We start from the raw sequence: 22,918 nt of genomic DNA, 5'->3' as shown, positions 1-22,918 counted from the left end.
AAATGAACTTGAGCCTGTGGCCATCACATTTAAATATTTTCAAAATACCGAAAATGTCATTTTATGTTGCTTTCAAAGAAACAGTAAGCATTTGCAGCCATCTATTAATAAAATAAATTTTTGATTTGAGTTTCTTCAAAAGTCATTTAGTTTGCTTAAAAAAATCAATGGGGGTAGAAATAAGTTAGATGAAACTGTTTTGTAGCAGGTGGTCATAGTGATAAACTTGAAATTTGTTGGAGAACAGTAATCACAGAGAAAAAAAGATAGGTTGGTTGGTTTTTATAACAAAATTAGGAGATGAAAAGTATAATAGTTTTTAGAAGGCACTATGCAAAATAGTTGGAGTCAGTAAGAGCCACGTTTGAATTCTAGCTTTGATACTTTCTAAGACAAGTTTCTTAATCTCTGCTAGGTCTCAGCTGCTTCATCTGCAAAATGGGCTTTTAAATAGAATCTTTTAATAATAATAGAACCTTTTAAATTTGCGGGAGAATTAATTGTGATAATGCATGTAAAATCCTTAGCATAGTACCTGGCACATAGTGAGTACTCCATTAGTGGTTGGCCTTGTTCTATTAATATAATGATATAATATTGGTCAGTAATAACTGAGCAAAGAGAAAGCATTGAACACAGGAATCATGATGAAATTTTCTTATGTGAAAGAAGAGCATAACTTCTGGACTGGAAAATTTTTGTTTTTCTCCTCAATTTTAAATTTCACATTAGTCTAAGATATCTCTAAAGGTGGTAATTACCTTGCATAGAGAAAATGTCTGAAGCTTCCGCAAATACTTCTAAAGAAGGTACTCTGTACTCACTAATGTAGTGCATCTGTAGAAGCACTAAGCTACTTTTAGGGGAAAGTTCATACAACATGATGAGAAAGCTGACCAGAATAACCAGAGCTTTTAGTAAATGAGGAGTAAGTGTTATGAACATGCTTCACAGCATTGGAAATGTCATGGGCCATTTATTCATGAAGTCAACAAAAATTTACTTTGTGTGGAAACAGAGAATACTTTTTAGCAAAGTGTCATTTTTAAGATGTGAAATAGAGTGTGTTACTTTTTTATTTTGCATGTGATTTTCATTTACCAAATAGATATCATACTACTATATGTATTATTTCCCAGCTTGCTTTATTTTCCTCTCAAGTCTATGTTTTGTAAATCTATCATGTTTGATACTTAAAGATCTAATTAATTCAATTTAGTTGTGTTGTATTTCAATATATGAATATACCACAGTTTATTCAGGTTTATTATCAGGTTAATATTGGGTAGTTATCAGTTATTTTCTATCATAATAATTCTGTGTAGTAAATATACTTATTTCTTTACACTTACGTATGATAATTTATCTAGGGAATATATATCCAGAAGTAGAATTGCTGGCCCATAGATTTATATGTATTTTTTACTTTATTAGAAGTTGTTAATTTGCTTTTTAAGGTGGCTGTACCAATTTTTACTTCTATTTCTGAGACTTCTCTTTTTCCCATGTCCTTGTTAGCCCATCACAAGATCATTTTTTAGAAGTTTTTTTTTTTCCATCTGACGGGTGGAAAACACTACCTTGTCTTAATAAATAAGGTTAGGGGTATATCAGGATTGATGGGATGGGGTATACATGTGCTCATTTGTTATATGGTTTGAATTTCATATCTTGCTTTTATTACTGCCATAATCATACTCATCATTCTCATAATACCAAAAGATTTATTGATTGCTTATTATGTGACATAGCCTTTGTTTTATACTTTAGATGTATTAATAAAATTAATTTAATCCTCACAGAAACTCTGATGTAGAGACTCTAATTGGCTCCATTTCAGAGCTGAGGAAAGTAAGACAAACAGAGACTAAGATGCCCAGTGTCATGTAATTATTAAGTAGCAGAAGAGCAGGACCTGAACCTAGAGACTCAGTTTACTGCTTAGTCAGTTTGGCCTCAGAGCTGTGCTTTACCTTTGCCTTTCTGAATTTCATTCTTTTAAACCTATGTATAAATCTCTAGAAAAGCTGCTATTTTTTTCTATGTTACTAACTCTGAAGTAAATATGTTCTGTAAATTGTTCTTTTCTAGGTCTCCTTTTCCTTCCCCACAGATATTTACTGTGTTCAGTGAATACTGACTCTGGTTCCTTGCCCCTGTGGTCATTTTTGCAGCTCTGTCTTTGGTTATCTTCTCCACTGTTTTAAGGATTTGCAGCATTTACTTCTAGGGAGGATGGTTGAAGAATTTTGCTCCCTGTCCCAAACCCTGTGAGAGCATATATGGTGCTGTTATCCAAAGGTTACTCAATCTCCCTGTGCCTCTTGCTTCTACGGGCAATGGGCTAATAAGAGTATTCGCTTTGTAGGGAAGATGTGAAATTAAGTGAAAGTATGTGTAACTCACTTAGAGAATAATGCTGAGCACATGATAAGCCCTTAATAAATGTTTGCTGGTACTACAGTTTTTTTATATCACTCAAGAATCACTTTCTAATTTACGCCAACCACAAAGGGCCCTAGGAGACTTTTTTTTTTTCCAAAGGAGAGTTAAGGAGCCTTAGCTATATATTCTAGATCCTTAAATATGTACATTCAATGGCTAAAACTCTTGACTGCTTTACTTTGCCACTCTACCTAACTGCTTTAAGAAACAGGAAAGGATATTGGTTCTTTTCTTTCACAGAATTCCTAGAGTAAGAGAAAATGATGAAGAGAATTTTAACTAGTTTGTTCACAAAGACTTTATAAGATCAAGGGTCATGGTGAGATCCTTTTAAGATAAACAGGTAGAGTTTCTAGGATTATAGAATTCCAGTTAAGAAAAAGTACTGACCAAAGAAAGCTGTCTCTCAGCATCTGTTTTCATGTGACCTGTTGCCCATCCACTCCCTCTCTCTTTGGTGCTTCTTATTCCCCAGCCTTTTCTTACGGGACATCCTTCATTTCATGGGAGTCCCAACTTCAGCCTTTCCTCTCCTCTGGAACCTCACCTGTCAATGTTGAGGGTATTATTTGACCATGCTGTATTTTCCTACTCAATGTCCAACATTGTCTTCCTTTGCACAGCACGGAGCAGATTGCAGGATCTCATCATTTCCTTAAAGCTCTGTCTGGTATGTTTTCTTCCAACACCCTGAGCGTCTTGGCCAAACACCTCACTGCAAATCGCCTTATTCTTATACCCCCACCTTTTCACAAGATGTGTACTCTAAATCCATTCATAGCTCTTGTAGCTATTTGCAATTATTACAAAGGAGTTCATGGATTTATTTTGTTGGTATGGGATACGCATTTAAGGCAGAGGAAGTAGCAAGTGCCAAGCTTCCAAGGCAGGAGAATGCTAGAGGAACTTAGGGAAAGGTAAGGAGATGCTATGGCGGCCGGAGTGGAGAGGGGAAAGTGCAGAGCCTTGGGAGAAGAGTCTAGAGAGGTAGTGGTGGGGTCAGATCATGCAAGAGTTTGTCAGTCACTGATCTTCATGCCCGTAATGTTAGTAACCAGGTTTGCCTTGGCAAGAAAGGCTTCTACAGAGGCAAGCTTCTGACATAGTGTGCGCAGGAGTGTTCTTCCCCTTGCTTTGGTTGCTAAGCTTAGAAGCTACCATCTGTTCAGTGGTAGCTGAATTTCTTGATTACTTAATGTCTGTAATATTAAAGTTTCTGCAAAATGATACTTTTACATTGGTATGTGCCACAGCCTGGAATGTGAGTCTGGTATTTACTTGTAACAAATCATCTTCAGAAATACATTAGTATTTATCAGATCTTACAAAATACATAGTTGGAAGTATTTAAAGCTATTTTGTTTTACTACTAGTAAGACCTTAATAAATTGAGCAAATAATATTTGTAAAAATTAACATACATAACATATACTCAGTTGTATTAAAATGTTTACTATTATTTTAAACCATTTTAACCATTTGCAGTGTACAGTTCAGCAGTATTAAGTACATTCACTTTGCTCTGCAACCATTACCACCATCCATCTACAGACCTTCTTTCATCTTACAAAACTAAAACTCTGTTCCCATTAGTTATAAGTCCCCATTCTTCTTACCTTCCAGCCCCTGGAGACCACCATTCCACTGTACTTTCTGTCTCTGTGAATTTGACCACTGTAGGTACGCTACATGAGTGGAATCATATGGCATTTGTCCTTTATTTCACTTAGCTGGCTTATTTCAACTTAGTATAATGTCCTCAAGATGTATCCATATTGTAGCATGTTTCAGAATGTCCTTCCTTTTTAAGGCTGAATAATATTCTGGTATATGTGTATACCATTTTGTTTATCCATTCACTTGTTGATAGACACTTGAGTTGCTGCCACCTTTTAGTTCTTGTGAATAATGCTTCTATGAACATGGATGTACAAATATCTCTTTGATACCCTGCTTTAAATTCTTTTGAGTTTATACCCAGAAGTGGAATTGCTGAATTATGTGATAATTCTATTTTTATTTTTTTTAGGAACTTATATACTGTTTTCCATAGCGGCACCCTTTTCCATTTCTACCAACAGTGCACAAAGGTTCCAGTTTCTCTACATCCTTGCCAATACTTGCTATTTTCTGTTTTTTTTTTTTGTTTGTTTGTTTTTTTATAGTAGCCATCCTAATGGATGTGAAATGGTATCTTACTGTGGTTTTGATTTGTATTTTCCTAATGATTAGTGATGTTAAGCATCTTTTTATGTTCTTATGGGCCATTTATATATCTTTTATTTTGTTGTTGAGTTTCAGGAATTCTCTATATATTCTAGATATTAATCCCTTATCAGATATGTGATTAGCAAATATTTTTTTCCCTTCCGTAGGTTGCCTTTTTACTCTATTGATAGTGTACTTTGATGAACAAAAGTTTTTAATTTTGAGGAAGTCCAGTTTGTCTATTTTTTCTTGTGTTGTCTATAACTTTGGTGTTATATATAAGAAATCATTGCCAAATCCAATATCATGAAGCTTTTCTCCTATGTTTTCTTATAAGAGTGTACAATTTTATTTCTTTTTATAGGGTTGAACTTTGGAGAGAACCAAGCAAATCTTTGGGCATCAGCATTGTTGGTGGACGAGGGATGGGGAGTCGTCTAAGCAATGGTGAAGTGATGAGGGGAATTTTCATCAAACATGTTCTTGAAGATAGTCCAGCTGGCAAAAATGGAACCTTGAAACCTGGAGATAGAATAGTAGAGGTAGTGAGCTTTCTGTGTCAAAATATTCACTTATTCCATCCAGGCGAATTGTCATCTTTATATGGTTAACTGACCCAACATTAGAGTAAAATATGTTTATGGTTAAAGCATTTCTTTCTTATTTGTTTTTTTTATCCATTTTCTCTTAGTATGTGGTAACAGATTGTATGTCTTGCTGTAGATGCTGATATTTGAAGATGTAGCCAACCATTTTAAAAAACATTGGCTCCAAGGTAAAATAATTATGTTCTGTTTAAAGGAACAAAGCCAATTTTTTAGGGAAAAACAATTGTTTAAAATTATATGTACACACTTATATGTGTACACAAGTGTACACATCATAATTAAATTATTGATTGGAATTTCAATATCATTATTATTTCATTGTAAATAAACTTTGTTGGATAAGATTTTTTTTTTCCAACTGAGTCTTTTTTGGTAAAATCTTCAGTGCTTAGACATTGATTACCTTTCATTTAAATACTTCTTTCTTAGTCCAAGTGAGGATCTCCTTCCTCCTTCTCAGTGCTGTGTCTATTCACCATGGAAGGTTCTCTGTGTGTGTGTGCACATGCACCCTTAGGTGCATGCATGTACACATGTATGTGTATTTTGTTATGTTCCAGAGAGAAGCATGTGGTCAAATTGTACCTAATCCCTTAATTCAAAGCAAAGTTAAATATTTTAAATAGACCCTCATCTCATGAGTCACTCACTCATTTACTTAACAGATACTCCTGGAACAGCTGTTACATTCCAGGTGCTATAACAGGCTCTGGGCATTCCACAGTAAACAAGGCACCATGCCTGCCTGCCAAGTAGGACAGACTTGACAAGTAATCAAGTCACTGCAGAACAACGTGATAAATTATTTGATCAGCGTAAGCTTAGTTTTATTAAGAAGGATAGAGAAAGGGATACCTGACCCAGATTTTCTGAGTTTTCAGGGATTTACAGAATAGACTAAAAGAGACAACTTCCAAATAAAGACAACTTTATTACTACTATAATGATCATTATATTTACTTTATACAAGTCATTATCTCTCATTTTCTAAGCCCGTATATCTTATACATTAAAATGCTGTAATTCTTTAGAAGAAGCTTATAACATATCAGCCATGACTTTCATTAGTATCTTAGCCCCCTTTTAAAGAACTCTTTTAGTTAAAATTTTATATATCACTAGGAAGTTTATTTTATGCATACTTCATTGTTAAATACCTTTGATCTAAATAGAAAAAGTAAGAAATATTTATAATTATTTCTGGAAATAATTGGTCATAAGTTTTCCCTAAATGTTGTTTAAATGTCTTAAAAGAGTTAAAACATCTTTTCAAATCGAAAAGAAAGGACTTTTTTGTGTTGTAAAATACTGTATGCAATTTAGCAATGATTTGCTGAGTGCCATATGTGCCAGGGCTTTTCCAGTAAATAAGAAAGCTTTAGTTCCGTGTAATCCTGGGGATTCTAAAATATGTCTCTGCTAAGAGTTTCTGAAAATGTATGTAGACTAGGTGAGCAGAGATCTGCAAAATATTCCATTCTGAGTATAGAGTTCTTTGGATTTCAGTAAAGATATTTAACATCCTGTTAAATTTTCCCACAAGTGGAATATATGGTAGACATTTTGTAGACATGAATACTGACTTTTGTTCTACAAAAAAGTTAGATGCCATTTTTAATGTGTACTGAAAAAATATTTTTATTTCATTCAGGTATCAATCTGAGGGGGGTTTTAACTAAATATATATAATTCTTATAAGGAGATAATGTTCTACACAAAGATGTACTAATTTTCTTTTCCAGAAGTGTGTCTACTCTGAGTTTATAATTTTGTTGTATATATCATATCATGGTAATTGGAAATAATAAAATGATAATAATATCCTGTAGTTTTCTGACAGGATTAGCATTTGGCCTCTTAAACTATTTTCCTTCTTATTCATACAGTGTATAAGCTGAGCTGATCATCACTCAGGCAAGCCATATTCAATGAAATTTGCAAAATAACTTTCATTTTCAACCTATTTATATAAGAATTACTAACAAATAAGCACAATTTCTTGGCTTACAGCACCTATCATGTCTACTGCAAAGATTCTTTTGCCAAACTAACCTTACCATAATCTGATTTTTCTGGATATTAGAATTTTGTTTTTAACTTCAATCTCCCCTGTATAGAGAGAAATATACAGGGCATCATCATCCTACTTCCCAAACCACTCCATAATGAATTAGAAGAAAATTAGTACAGTGACTTTCATGATGAAGACAGTGCTGCTAGGCAGTTCCCCTGTATTATTTCTTTAATGATACTGATTTATTAATTTAAAGGAACAGCTGAGCAATGTAAGGAATCCAGAAGCAGAGCCTTCATTCCAATTTATTATTATTCCAGTTGATTATTGGAGACGGAAATCTGTGTCCAAAACAGGGACCACAAGTCTGCTGGACAGATGAAAAGTTCTGCGGCCTCACAAGTTGTCTCAGTTATTTTTGATGCTGAAACAGATTTTCCAGGGTCCTAACCAAGGATCCCCAAAATTCCATATCCACAAGTTGTTGTTGTTCTATAGCTTCTTGAAATGTTAAGCTGAGGCCTTCCATTGCAGGTGGATGGAATGGACCTCAGAGATGCAAGCCATGAGCAAGCTGTGGAAGCCATTCGGAAAGCAGGCAACCCTGTAGTCTTTATGGTACAGAGCATTATAAACAGACCAAGGGTAAGCGAACACAAAGGGCAAGGTAGGCATATCCAAACAGTGTTCAACTTGGAAATCTAATGTATCAAGGGCCAAGTTGTCTGTATGAACAAAGACATCGATTTCTGAAATCTCAGACTTGTTAAAATTTGTTTTGCTTTTTCAAAAATTGAATTATCCTGGAAATCCTTTCCACCATGTTTAATAAAGACTTTTGAAGTCTGTTGAAAACACATGGAAGTAAAATTTATTGGCCATAGGTATGTAGATGGTATCTAGTAATTATGATAATCACAAAACACACAAGTTGTTAAAAGGGATGTAGTATGGTCATTCAGGTTAATAGCCCATGATCTCTACTGGAGTCCCTCAGAAGCCAGAGAAATTACATTTGCTTTAAGTTTACTCTCTAGATAGAATCTCCTGCTTATGCAATCCCATGATTACCTGTGAATGATATTTAATGTATTTGTGTATGCCACTGAACATTAAATTTTCACAGGGTAGACTTTGTTTATTTACAAGTGATTTCATAATTGCTGTTTCCCCAGCCACAATCACTGTATAGCTCTTCATCACTGTATAACTACTTCTAGACAAAACCCTACTAACCCTTTTTACCATCAGTCATCACAGGTAAAAGCTTTAAAAAATATTTTAGAAAATATAAGTACATTTGATGAATATTGTTGAGAGAGAAGATATAAAGTGAGGCTTCTTGTATTTGATGTATCCTAATGATACTGAAGATGAAAATTTGCCAAAACTTTAAAACTGTTTTTTCTATTCTTTTTTTATGTCTCACGAAAAAAAAAATATTTTCATATCCAACAATTATTAAGTATATTGGGGTCACAATACCCCTTTGAAAATTCTTCAGAAACATACACATTCACTCGAAAGTTTGCGTACCATTTCAGTCATTTCCTTTATGCCCTGAAGCTCTTAGAGACTTCCCTTTCAGATTTAAGTTGACAAATCCTGTCAGACCTACTCTCTTTGAATTATCTGCTTTCCAGTTTTTAGGGTGGTTGCCTTTAAAAGAAAAATATCAACATATATGAGAGAAGTTAAAGGCATCTTCTAAAACTTAAAATATGTAATTTTATGCATAGATATATTTAATTTTAATTGTAAAATTAAGAATTTAATATATTAATGCTCAAATGATGGAAAGAAAGTAGGAGACTCCTCTGTATATGAGATCTGTCAAAGTAACTTATCAATATTCTATTCCGTGGAATATAAATGAAATGACCAGATTTATCTTACTGGTCCTTCCTTTTGTTGTCAAGACAGGTGTAATTGGTCTGAGTTCACTGTAAGGAATAAATTTAGTAGTTCTTAATGTAAGCAGTTATCTTCACATCTGCAGTTTTTAATCATTCAGTTGTTTATTGTTAGGTAATAATTATCCATTCAGATAGAAAATCTGCCAAATGGTAGGGCTGCATCATGCTGCATTCTTTACAAATGCTATTCAGTTTGTTCAAGTAACTATAAATCTTTTTACATTTGTTTCCATTGGTGTGTTAAACATAGACACAGCATGATAATGTTGGTAAATGGCTAAGTTAAAGCTATTTTTTTGTGTGTGGGTGGGTTTTATTCCTTTTTTTTGTTTTATTTTTAATTTCCAACTTTTACATCATTTGGGATAATACTATTAATATAAATTGCTGAATAGTGATTCTCAATATTGCTTTAAAAACTTAAGCTACAAACATTTCTTTCAATGTCATTCATATTTTCTAATGAGCTGAGAAGATATTGTTTTATACACCTGGAAAATGTTCCTATTTTACTGTCTGAGGTATAATGACACCTGATTTATAGCAATTATTCTAGGATAAATCTTGCTTACAATGACATGTTTAGTCAAGTTATACTCATTTTGCTTTGGGAAATTAGAATTAATTTTGCGTTTAAAATGAAATTTACTTTGTTTTCAATGGTTTACTTCCCTGTGGAAACTATCACATCTCCAGTAATCAAAACAAGAAAACTTAACAAGTACGAATACTTGAGAGTCTCTCAGTGTTAAATGTTTTATTTGTAGATGTAGGATAAAGCTTCTAGGAAATCTTATACATAGGCTGAAAAGCCAGTCAGTCTCTTTGGCCTATAGGCTGTTCAAAAATCAGAAGTTTCCAGAACTAGCCCTGTTAATTCTACCAGTTTGACCATTCACAGAATTCAGTCTGACTACATTGTTTGACTGAAAGCTGGGCCCCATTAATGGGGTGGAGAATATTTTTGTCTTCTTTGTGCTGCTTCTTAATTAATACTGTTTCTGCTTTTATCAGGCCTTGGGACTATAAACAGAAATTCTGTCACTGATAATTTAATAAGAAATATAGTCTGTTTCTATAAATCTTTCCCTAATAATAGAGTGATCTACCATTTCATCTGCTATGCTTGTGCTGTACTTTTATACTCTACTATCAGGGCCAAATTCTAATCCTATGAGATCTGCAAATTAAAAAAATAAAACAAAAGAAATAAAATAAAACTTTTAAAAAACTAAAATTCTCTTTAAATACTCCATTTCTTGCCATTATAGTTTTGTTTTCTGTTGTGTTACAGAATTATAAAGAACACTTCAAACCTAAAAATCCCATGTATGAGGATTAGAAATAATCTCTACAATCGATAGCATTGAATTATGTTGCCTAAGATATGTTTTTCATTTCTATCTAGTCATTTCTTGCACCTTAATAAATAAATGGTCCTGTTCCTTGGCATTTGTGATCTTCACTTTTGTAAAGCAGGAGTTGACATTTTCAACTGAAAAGCAGGGAGAAAGTTGAGATGAGCAGAAATGTCATTGTGCCCATTTCTTTTTCCCGTCTTCCCTCTGTAGGAAAAACATTGCAAGAAGAGCAGATTGAAAGGGTAATGTGGCATAAGCTTTAGTGCAGGCGTACTGAGGATAGAGTCTTTCCAGAGTGTTCTCCCATACAGGGTGGTGTCACATGACAACCTTTCTCTACACTTGATGCCTGCCAGTGGGACTTTTTTATAGAGAGAAGTAACACAAACATTTAATTAGAGCCAAAATGAATTTTAAATGTCTGCAATTTCCCCTGAAAGATATAGTCAATAAAAGAAAAAGATAGTGGGTGTGAAAAGAAGAAGAATTTATTGTGCTAAGGAAATTACTTTTCTTTTTTTTTTAACTATGAAAATGCTAAATTGTATCTGGCAGTCATCCTGCCTTTAAAATGTATATTCAACTCTAACAGTCTGGCTCAGGGATTATTACAGGCGAGCCACAAAACCTATGAGGAAAACTCGAAGGCAGGACTTCAAATATTATCCAAAGCCTCATAAATTCTCCAATAATATGGGAAATTTTATAGGAAATTCTTTAAAAACGTGAATCTCCATGTTTCTACCTCCACAAAAAGTGAGCAGAAAGAGAAAACACCACTGTACAGGGTTTCATTTTTTCACAAATTGTTGATTTTGATTTTTTTTTTTTTAAACTAAAAAAGACAGTTGCTCCCTCCGGGAACCTGGGGCCTCAAGGCCATGTGTGGCCCTCCAGATCCCCAAGTGCAGCCACTTGACTGAATCCAAACTTCCCTGAACAAATTAAAAGGGAAGTTTGGATTCAGTCAAAAAGCCGTATTCAAGAATCCAGAAGGCCACATGTGGCCCCAAGGCCACAGGTTCCCCACCCCTTAGTCAAAGTATGAAAAGTTTCCTTACAGGGAAAGGAAAGAAAAGAATAATGAAGGTTACCAGTAAACTAGCAGACAGATGTTTAATTTGCATTCTGGAACAGATAGACTATTTAAAAAAAAAAGAAAAAAAACATAATTAGCTTTTAAATGTAAATGCAAACTTTTGTGGTTTTAATTTTTAAACACATTTATTGATATGCATGAAGCATATATTAATATATAAAGTCAGCAAAATGTATGTGCCTCTATCTATGATAGTGAAGACATTCAGTAAAAATAAAAGCAATTTGGGCTCAATTTGACAAGCTAGTTTTCTGTGTGATTTGCGGACTGATTTAGGCTCAGGTGTACATTCAGGTCATTAGAGACAAATCTTTAGTTCCAGACCATTTAAGATGTTGCCATTGATTACTGGATCTGACAGGATCTTGTTTCATACAGTTTTTAAAACCAGTAAGTACTTTGTTCTTAAAACTGAGTTGTTTTAAATACTTTCCTTTGCGCTCAGCGCCTCTTATGTTTCCTTTTAGAAATCCCCTTTGCCTTCCTTGCCGCACAACCTTTATCCTAAGTACAACTTCAGCAGCACTAACCCATTTGCTGACTCTCTACAATTCAACGCTGACAAGGTTGGATAATGCCCATTGTCTTGCCATTGCCTTTGCAAATGTTTTATTCTTTGTTACTACTGTGCCTTTGTCCCAGTTCACTATTTACTACATTTGGGCAGGGGAAAAAAAAAAAAAAAACACGGCTGTGTGTTTGGAGTGGGCATGCAAATCTTTTCTTAAGCACATTTTCTTGCCAGAGAATATTCATTTTTATCGCTGAAATTAAATGGCCCTTCTGAAAAGTAAGGGAGAATTATGAGTCCAGTGCCTTTTCTGCATTTTGGTGTGATTTAAATTTTCTGTTATTTAATTTTTTGTTAGTTGGCCAAATATATGAACTACTTTCACATATAATTTCTTCTTTAAAACCTTGTATTAGTTTAAATCCTTTTCAGACTTCTGCAAGGCGGTCATAAAAGCTCTCCCATGAGTTTTTCACTCTGCAAATAATTGTGTACGTGTGCATGCAGAAATCTGTTGAATATTCATAAAGCATATCCATGTAAATGCCTGAATCAGGAAACATAACTGTTTCAATGCTCGTAAATCTATATTTGGATATTGTCATATTCTGATGAAATTATAAAACCAAAATTAAAACAAAAATTTACAAGAATTTATATACCATAATTTGATCATGAAAAGGAAAAAAGCTGTCAACAATTTCTTTCAGGAAACATTTTATGAATATTCATCAGATTTCATGTTATTGTAATATGGATAACCAAAGATGCTATATCTGAAGGAATATGTTTTCTATTACTGTAGGAATTACAGAATTCAAGTAGAATTATCTTCCACTGTTCCCCAACTAACCCTTTTGCTCCCACTCCCTTTAAGGTTTGTCCCTGTGTGATATGTTCTTCAGTGGGTGTGTGCTGTACGTGTGTGCTGTCCTTGATCCGTACATACGCGGCATGGAGTGATTTCAAGTGCACTTTGCGTTTTTGCCAATGAAGACTAAATGATCTTTGCTAAAGAGCTATATTTTCATTAATAAATTTTAAGAAGTGCCAGTAATGAGCCAGATACATGATCTTGATGAGAATAAGGGTACTGGGGTAGTAAAATAGAACATCTAATTGCCCCTCAGGTAAATGCAGGCTCATATTAGTTTTATGATTAGTCAGTTAGGTTAGGGCCCCGTTTTGATTTACTCACAGTATGAAAGTGTGCCTAAGATCCCAAACACTTTTTTGGATAAGCAGGGTTTGTTTGTTTGGTTGTTTGTTCTTAAGGAAAATAATAGCTCAGGAAAATTATACCGCAATATCTGTATAATGTGCATCTATAGATTTGTTAAAACTATAGGAAGTTTAAATTCGATTTTCTTCTACTTTTTAAAAATGAAATGAACTGAATTCATACTTACTAGCATTTTCTGTTGTTAAAGAGAAGTAGATTTTTTTTAACCAGAAAAATTCTAAAGTACATACTCCGTTGTCTTTACAATGATTAGTGAAACTTTATTGGATCAAATGAGTTTTTTATGTTTGTTCATTTTTATTTGTACATTATTAATTTGAGAGATTTATAGCACAGCATTTGGGAAGATGATAAGGGTTTCATTTGCACTAGAACTCTTATCTATTTGTCCAATGATGTGTGAGTTGAACATTTTAATACAGAAGATTCTATGACCTGAAAATTCATTGCTCTTAAGTCTCTGTCAACCAGTTCTCTGCTTTGCCAGAAAATTTAGTGCTTTCTGAATCACCAAAGAAAGATCACATTCACTGTCAAATAGTTTTAGTGATATTCTGATTCTTGGCACCAATTAATAATTCCTAAGTATTTGTACATGCCTATCCTTTAGTGTGTTCTTAAAAGAAGTAGGTTTTTTTAAAAATCATAATATTTTTTTCTAGATATAAACATAAATTAAGATAAGTTATGTCAGACGGATTTTTATGCAGAAAAAAAGTAAAATAAGGCTGGGCATAGTGGCTCATGCCTGTAATCTCAGCACTTTGTGAGGCCAAGGCAGGAGGTTTGCTTGAGGTCAGGAGTTTGAGACCAGCCTGAGCAAGAGTGGGACCCCATTTCTACAAAAAATAGAAAAATTAACCGGGGGTGGTAGCTTGTACCTGTAATCCCAGCTACTCAGCAGGCTGAGGCAGGAGGATTGTTTGAGCCCAGAAGTTCAAGGTTGCAGTGAGCTATGATGATGCCACTGTACTCTAGCCCAGGCGACAGAGCAAGACCCTATCTTAACAAAACAACAAACAAACAAATAGTAAAATAAAGATAGGAAAACTATAAGTTCAAGGCATCAGGGACAGCTTCATACAAAGATTAGAACTTTAGCTGGTGTCCCTGACCATTGAGTTAAGTACCATCTTACTGTGGAAATTGTAGGAGACAACATGGTATAATGGAAAGTGCATTGGATTGAGAATTAAGCAGAAGGAAATCTAGTGCCAATGTGTGATTTGGAACAAAATCTTTTGTTTCTCTTGGCCTCAGGAGAAGGCCTCAGGCTCAAAAGGTTTTGCCAATGTGTGATTTGGAACAAAATCTTTTGCTTCTCCTGGCCTCAGGTTCAAAAGGTTTTATTCATCTGCAAAATGAATAAAATGAACTCAGTTACTTAAAGACCTTTCAAACTCCATCATTCTGTTTAATAATCTATAATATTAATATAAGAACTGGATGATACCAAATACCAAATCTTTTTTTTGTTTTTTGAAATAAGACCTATGGTCTCAGACAGCAAGTATGCTACTCTTTGGCTTTGTCTGAAGTATTGTCCTATGTTTTCTAATTTACCTTGCAAGCTGCCTTGGCAAGGGAAAGATGGTGCTGTCCCTCAGATCTGAGGCTGTGTGCTCTGTGCTAACAGACTGGCTCCCTCGTACATAAGCCTGCATGTGTAATGCTCATTTTCTTGGATTTGTTGAGAGAATCATTTGGAGAGAGGATTCAGGTAGCAATAAAGAATTCTTCATATATATTCTCACTAACAAGCTTTGAAGGGCAACTTTGTTGATAATTTTCTTTTTCTTTTTTTTAGTTTCTTGGAAGACCTTTCTAGACCCTGAAAATCTTGCCCAGAACCCCTGTATATTTATGCTACATTTTTGATTGAAAAATTTTTTTCCAGAAGGGAAAGTTTGTATCATTTTTAAGTCATTTAAGCCTTCAAATTGAATAATTGATTGTTTTAAAATAGCAAATAGCAGTTTATGAATTGTGCTGTGATACTTTTTTGTTTAGTGTTTTTAAACTTTACCTGAATCCTTTATAACATTTTCTGTATATGTGAGCATTCCATTATTTGTTAGATACTTTAAAGTCAGTCTTTGTTTTTGACATGATAATCTTACTTCTTTTCCTTGAAGTTTTCTTCCTTGAACTGCACGTACCCACTGCATTCTTCTTGTTCCCACAGGCACCCAGTCAGTCGGAGTCGGAGCCAGAGAAGGCTCCATTGTGCAACGTGCCCCCACCGCCTCCTTCAGCATTTGCAGAAATGGGCAGTGACCATGCACAGTCATCTTCAAGCAGTATCTCAGAAGAGGTGGACAAAGAGGATGAGTTTGGTTACAGCTGGAGTAAGTTGTCTTTTGTTATGTACTTAATTATAAGAGGTGTTAAAATAGCTCTGAATTTCTGAAAGCTGCCCTGGATGAATAAATATGTTGCAACTTTTGTGATATGTAATGCAATTCTGTGTAGAAAAACATGCTGTTTGTTTGCTGGAATACAGCATACATTCCTTGGCCATGAAATCATGTCCTTCGTTTCCTTTAAATATGCATTTTTGTTAATGTATAAGAATTAAAGAGGACAGGGCACTATCTCAAAAGCTAGTACTGGATCAACCACCTTGTGGTCTTAAAGAAGTCAGCACCACTTTCTCGGCCTCGGAGTCCTCATTGTAAAATCTGTTTATTGTTGATACTATACTTTGAACTTCTGGTATTATCTGTACTAGAAAGGTAACATAGTATAATTGTGGAGATCAAAACTTTTGGCATTTGCTAAGTTGTTTAACTTCCTCTAACTTTTAGCCCAGTTTCTCTCTCTCTCTGAGTTCCAGTTTTTCCCTCAGGTTGCTAACATTAAATTAGATAATGTCTGAGGAGTGCTGAGCACGATGCCTGGTGCATGGGAATCATTCACAGGCAGCTGTTATTAGGATAAATGGGGTGTCTCTGTTTTCTATGGAAACAAACCATTTTATAGGAAAATATTAAAAATATACCCAAAAGTCATAAATTTCATTGTTTTGAAAGTTTTATTTTAAAAATCTACTTATGTCATTAAAGAATATGACAATACATGTTTTTTAAAAATACAGACTGTAAAAGTCATACTGCTAGATTCTATAAGGAGTCAGGAGATGGCAATTTATGAAATTGATGCTGTTAAGGATAAATGTAGAATGCATGACATTAGCCATGTGGTTTGCAGTTTTCTCAGTCTATTATCAGCGATATTAGAGCATACTGCTAATCTAATCAAGGTGGCCAGAATGTACTCTGAAGAAAATGTGAACTGAGATGTTTCAGTTTTCTATTATTGAGCTGCCCCCCAAATATGGCTTAAAACTGTGGTCCCCAACCCCTGGGCCATGGACCAGTACTGATCCATGGCCTGTTAGGAACTGGGCCGCACAATAGGAGGTGGGCAGCAGGTGAGTGAGCAAAGCTTCATCTGTATTTACAGCCGCTCCCCATTGCTCACATCACCACCTGAGCTCCGCCTCCTGTCAGATCATCAGCGGCATTAGATTCTCATAGGAGCGTGAACCCTACTATGAACTGCGCATGAGAGGGTTCTAGGTTGCGCACTCCTTATGAGAATCTAATGCCTGATGATCTGAGGTGGAGCTGAGGTGGTGACGCTAGTGCTGGGGAGTGGCTGCAAATACAGATTATCTTTAGCAGAGAGGTTTGACTGCACAGAGACCATAACAAATTAATTGCTTGCAGACTCCTATCCAAACCCCATCAGTGAGTGGCAAGTGACAATCTAATAATAATATAAATAAAGTGCACAATAAATATAATGTGCTTGAATCAGCCCCAAACCATCCCCCTCCTTCAGCCTCCCGGTCCATGGAAAAATTATCTTCCATGAAACCAGTCCCTGGTGTTGAAAAGGTTGGGGACCACTGGCTTAAAACAATAATTTATTATTAATCTATCAAGGTGTGGTGGTGGCCTCAGCTGAACTGGACTTCCAAGATGCCTCACTCACATGGCTGGCAGTTAGTACTGGCTGCCGGCCAGTCACTTATCTGGGGCCTTGCCCTCTAAGATTAAAAAGGGTGGACAATAGACTTTACCTTTTTAAGATGTGGGATGGGGAGATGTAAATGGTGTGGCTCATCTAATTAGGACATGTGTCCCCAAAAGTGGGATAGTTACATCAGTTTGTCCTAGCCTTCTGGCTCCTTGCAAAAAGAAAAGCCATTCCCTTCATTCAGGATATATGTACCAGCAACTGCCCGACATGATGTGATACACAATGTCGATTTTCCTATGGGAGAAGAGCTCCCATGGATTAGTACACGCAGATGTTCTGGATGCCTTAGTTCTGTTTTCTTCTGCAAATGATAAGGCAAATTTCTGGGTTAATCATAGTCTTTTGGGAGTTTATAAATGTGAGTTACTTCTCCTGGGCCTAATCACCTCAAGGTGAATCAATCAGGCACTATGCTCTCTGCACCCTAAATGCAAAGAAATTCCTCAAAATTTGGGCACTCCAGGAAACCAGGCCTGATGCTCAGGTGGCCAGTTTATTTAGCTTTTAACTGCCAAAGATTACATTTTGGTACAAATAATGCCCTTTTGAGATAAAACTAAATAGTCTTCCATTGTAAAGCATTTGCTTGTGAATTAACTTTAAATATGTATGTTTTGTTGTTGTTGTATGTAGAAAATATCAGAGAGCGTTATGGAACCCTAACAGGAGAGCTACATATGATTGAACTGGAGAAAGGTCGTAGCGGTTTGGGCCTAAGTCTTGCTGGGAACAAAGACCGATCCAGAATGAGTGTTTTTATAGTGGGAATTGATCCAAATGGAGCAGCGGGAAAAGATGGTCGATTGCAAATTGCAGATGAGCTTCTAGAGGTAAGTTCTTATGGAAAATTTTATATTTACCCTTGCTGTATCCATGCAGTGGAATCATCAATTTCCAGAAAAACACCCAGACCTCGTGTTGAATGAGAAAACTATTACTTGTCTAATAAAATAGATGCATTGCAGCAAATTTGGCTCTAGACCAAATCTCTGCTAAGTAAAGCCCATGTTCCCATTAAAAGGTCATGACTACGTAGCACCAGAAACAATTTGTGCTCCAAGACAGTAATAAAGATCACACTTGAAAACATTTATTTTGTCTGCTGCATTTTTATTAGGAGTTTTTGAAAAGCCAAGTGACCAATCATTCCCCAGTAATGAAGCTGACCCGCTGTACATTCTGGAAGTTGAATCACTAATGGGAGAAGTGATAGGGGTGAGGAGGGGTGGGGTCGAGGTTAAGGATAAATACAAAAGCAGTAACTCAGCCCACCAAACAAAGGAAATTTGTGGATGATACATTATACTGTTTAGAATTTTATTTGCTTGTGGTGTTTGTCCTTGCCTCCTGTAGGCTGGGATCCACATGTCTTTACATTGCCTTTATACTCTAACTCATGCCAAGTGTGTTTCTCTATTGACTCTGGAGGCTCAGTCAGTGAAGGCTAAATGACTAGACAACTAAGCTGGCAGTTTGCACTGGGCGCTGTGCTGCCTAGGCACAGACTGCTGCCTAAGTCCTGAATCTGCTCAGCATTGCTTCTCCCATTGGCCTATTCCCAGGCCATGGGTTTTGAGACTAACTGGGAAATGGGATGGCAGGGGATTTCCTGGAATGGGCTTTGCAGGTCACAGGTGTTTCCACAGAGCCCTTGCTTTGTGCAGAGCATGCTGGAAGCCCTGTGCCTGCCAGGAGGTTTGCTGTCTGCTCTCCTGCAGATGGTCCAAGTGGTGCCTCTTTACCAGCAGTTTGTGGATATTACACTTTGTGTACATCATTTTAACGTTGGCTATAAACATGAACTTTATTTACCATCAAAAGTCAGGTTCATGTTCTGGGGAAGAAAATACATATAATATTTTAAAAGAAGAAAAAAATGTGCTTTTCATTGGCCAGATAGAATAATAATTTATGAAATTAGAATTTCAGGCTCAACTAATGATACTTATTTCTTACAGATCAATGGTCAAATTTTGTATGGAAGAAGTCATCAGAATGCTTCCTCAATCATTAAATGTGCCCCTTCTAAAGTAAAAATAATTTTTATCAGGTGAGCATCTTCTTTTGCTGGTTTACCAAATACTTGTTGGCATTTTGACTCTGAGTTCTTTTGAATGAAAATAAAGCATTTAAAAATATGTAAATGCTATAGTTCTAGATCTTTGAGGTTAGACAATTTGGCGTTTTTTTCTTTTAGAAATAAAGATGCCGTGAGTCAGATGGCTGTATGTCCTGGAAATACGGTAGAACCTTTGCCGTCTACCTCTGAGAATCTTCAAAATAAGGAAGTATGTGTCACTTTTGTTTGTTTTTCTGGATAGATTTGATTGCTGTACCCCTACTAACTCAGTTACCAATTATAGAACACTTACAGGGATATCAAAGGTAGATAAGTTATAACTTTGGCCCTCAAGGAGTTTATCTAGTACAAAAAGACACTCATGTAAATAAGCATGCCACACACATGAAGGCTACTTGTAGTCCGCATAGGAAATAGGGAGGTAGAATAGGAGTTGTCAGTTCTGCCTCTGTAGAGAGAGTAAGACCTTATGGAAGACATTACATAGGAAGTATGCATTGAAAGATTTAGGGGCAAAAACATTGCCAGCATGGAGTGAGGAGTGGCATGGGTGCTCTAGACAGTGCAGGGAATTGAAAATTATAGAGCATTAATGAACAGTGTGGGGCAAAGAATGGGGACTGGTGAGAAAAGAGTCACTGAGGAAGGGGATAGGGTGAGAAACATTAATAGGCTAACATGTGCCGACTTTGTCTTTGAGGCAGCCTAGAGCTCAAAAAAATGTTAAAAACTTCTCCAGCAGTAGTGTAGAGAAAAATCAGAGGTAGCAGGGGAAAGAAGTTAAGGTAGTGGGAGTAAGAAAATTATTGGAATAATTCAGGAGAAAGATAATGAGGGCCTGAACTAAGGCAAGAGAAGAGAGGATAGTTATGTCAGAGATTTAGAACTCAAATTGATAGTACTTCATCCCCAACTAAATGTACTCATTGAGGAAAAATTTTGAGTAGTTGAGAATTTATTTATCCAACAAATATTTCCTGCGTAATCTGCCTTGTGCCAGGTACTGTTCTTTGGGCTGAGGATACACTGGTGAATTAAACAGGATGTACAACAAGGTTTTCAGACATCTGGCTTGATGACGTCTTTCACCAAAATAGAAAAGACAGAAAAGAGTAGTAGATATTTACAAAAATATAGTACATTCTGTTTTAGGCAGCTTAAGAATGAATTGCCTCTTGGAAAGACTGGTAGAAAAGTATGCATTGGGACATTTGGTCTAGAGTTTGGAGATGAATTCCCATAGATGTGGATTTGGCATTTGTTAGCCACGGAAGTTGAGGTGCTTGCCTGTGGGGAGCATTTGGAGAGAAGAAGAAGGCGAGGTCAGAACCATGTAATATCACCAATAAGGAGGAAGGCTGATAAAGAGGGGTCAGGCAGGATGAAGAAAAATCAGGAGAGCATGTTGGAGGAAAAAGTGTATATTCCACACCCTGAGTGCTGCAAAGAGGTCCAGTTAGGAAACGGTTAAAGAGAGTCTCTTGAATTTGACAATTAGGAGATTATTTAGTGGTTTTTCAGAAAGCAAATGATGGAAAAGAAATTAAGGAGGGAGAGGGAAGTGGCTAGAGGGTGACAAAGAATTAAGAGGGTTTTTTGGTGGAAGTTTTGTTTTGATTTGGAAAAACTTTGGCTCCGTGTATAAGATAAATAAAAGGAAGTAGTAGAAAGTGAAAAGTTTGAAATTAGAGGAGTCATGGTGATTATCAGCAGGGGAAGGTGTAGGAACAAAAACACTCTTCCCTCAATGAATATATAAACATAGGGCTTATTTATACACAACATAAGTATACAAATCATTGTCTAACTGTTCCTGATGTGAAACTGAGTCAGGTGGTTATTCAAAGATGTCTAGATTATAAAGGAGAAAATTTTATTTTCATACTGATTGTACTAAATATATCCCTTAAGGAAATAAAATATTTTAATAATGTTCAGGTAAAACTGAACTAATTTACTAATTTTAAATTCGCTTGGTAACTAACACAGTAGAGAACAATGAATGGTGCCTGTGCTGGTGTTCTGTTGCGAGTGTCACTGTTGGTAGCTGGGTTGCTGTTAGATTTCATTATGGAGTAAATCCAGGCAGTCTCCAGAGCCACTTGGTCTCTCTGTGCTCTAAAATAATTGTTGTCCAATCATACCTTGTATGTATTTTGAAGAGAATATAATGTTCACATATTCCATAAAATGTTAAAATAGTAATAATTATAATATATGAAATAATTTTGATTAAGTGGCTCTTATATTAAAACAAAAAAAATTACCTAATAATCAGTTGCCTTTTTTGCCTTTTCTTTCCCTCTGTCAGACGGAGCCAAGTATTACTACTTCTGGTGCAGCTGTGGACCTCAGTTCATTTAAAAATGTGCAACATCTGGAGCTTCCCAAGGTAAATCTGCTTTAAATTGGAATGAAATGATGTGAGTACCTTCACTCCAGTGTTCTAGTTCACTGGTTTTCAAAAGTGTGGTCTCCAGATCAGCAGGATCAGCATCACCTGGGATCTTGTTAGAAAGGCAGACACTTGGGCCCACCGAGACATACCTGCTCAGCAAGCAGCACTAAGGGTGGGCTCAGAAGTTTGTGTTTTAATAAGCCTTGCTGGTGATTCTAATGCACACTTGAGTTTGAGAAACACTGTACTAATTGATACTTTAGCAGGGGCTTAGCCTTTCCTTTTATGATTATTCCAAGGTATGAAATTTAGCCATCTCTCCTTGGTTCATTTATCAAGGTCCTGCTATGGAGGAAATAAAAATAAAGAAATAGAAGTTTTAGTCTTTGTCTTTTATAAAAGGAAAGCTCATAAAGCTAGAAGTTTTGATAGACATCAGCAAGGTATTTCTTTGAAAAGATCTGATCTTTATATTCAAAAGACCACTTGCTGAACAGAAACATATAAATGCTTTCAGGTGCTTCAGGGTCAGGCTGGAAAGCAGGTAGATGGTGAATGAACAAGAGTATAGGCAGAAAGAGCAGTGAAGTGCTCAGAAAGGAGAAGAAGAAAGAAGGAGATGGGGTGGGGGTACAGGAGGATATTCGCAGGAAGTGCTGTAGACAAAAAGAAGCAGAGTGGTCCATACACCACTCTCCAGCCATGAGGCAATGCAGCATGGTGTTTAAGAGCCTGAGCTCTGGGGGTTGTTCTGTCTGGGTTGAATCCTTGCTTCATCAGATATAAACTTGATGCACTGTATGATCTTTCTGTGCTTCAGGCTCCTTATCTGGAAATTTAAGGTTATAATATTATTAGTACTTTTAGGTAATTGTAAACCTTATATGAGTTGATTATAAAATAGCGTAATTTCTGGCACATGATCAGACTCTGTTAAGTGTTCAGGGAAATAAAATACCCTGAAATAAAATACTCTGTCTATATTGAT

The 22,918-nt window shown here is 35.8% G+C and overlaps 1 protein-coding gene across 15 annotated transcripts in view; it reads left to right on the top strand.

The window, feature by feature from the left end:
- Window positions 1-22,918, top strand: part of MPDZ (multiple PDZ domain crumbs cell polarity complex component) — a 165,712-nt gene that overhangs the window by 119,315 nt on the left and 23,479 nt on the right. For 6 of the 15 annotated variants that reach the window (XM_069476487.1, XM_069476485.1, XM_069476484.1 and 3 more), the window contains 7 exons: window positions 5,018-5,195; window positions 7,810-7,920; window positions 15,591-15,753; window positions 18,086-18,282; window positions 19,411-19,502; window positions 19,650-19,740; window positions 21,844-21,924. In XM_069476487.1, coding sequence (XP_069332588.1) covers window positions 5,018-5,195; window positions 7,810-7,920; window positions 15,591-15,753; window positions 18,086-18,282; window positions 19,411-19,502; window positions 19,650-19,740; window positions 21,844-21,924 — 913 coding nt within the window. Of the gene's footprint in view, window positions 1-5,017; window positions 5,196-7,809; window positions 7,921-12,118; window positions 12,218-15,590; window positions 15,754-18,085; window positions 18,283-19,410; window positions 19,503-19,649; window positions 19,741-21,843; window positions 21,925-22,918 lie in introns of all 15 variants that reach the window. The other 9 variants (XM_069476493.1, XM_069476491.1, XM_069476490.1 and 6 more) reach the window with 2 other exon arrangements.

This window comes from Eulemur rufifrons, chromosome 7, assembly GCF_041146395.1.
Source record: "Eulemur rufifrons isolate Redbay chromosome 7, OSU_ERuf_1, whole genome shotgun sequence".
NCBI lineage: Eukaryota > Metazoa > Chordata > Mammalia > Primates > Lemuridae > Eulemur > Eulemur rufifrons.
This window is presented reverse-complemented; position numbering and strand designations above follow the sequence as displayed.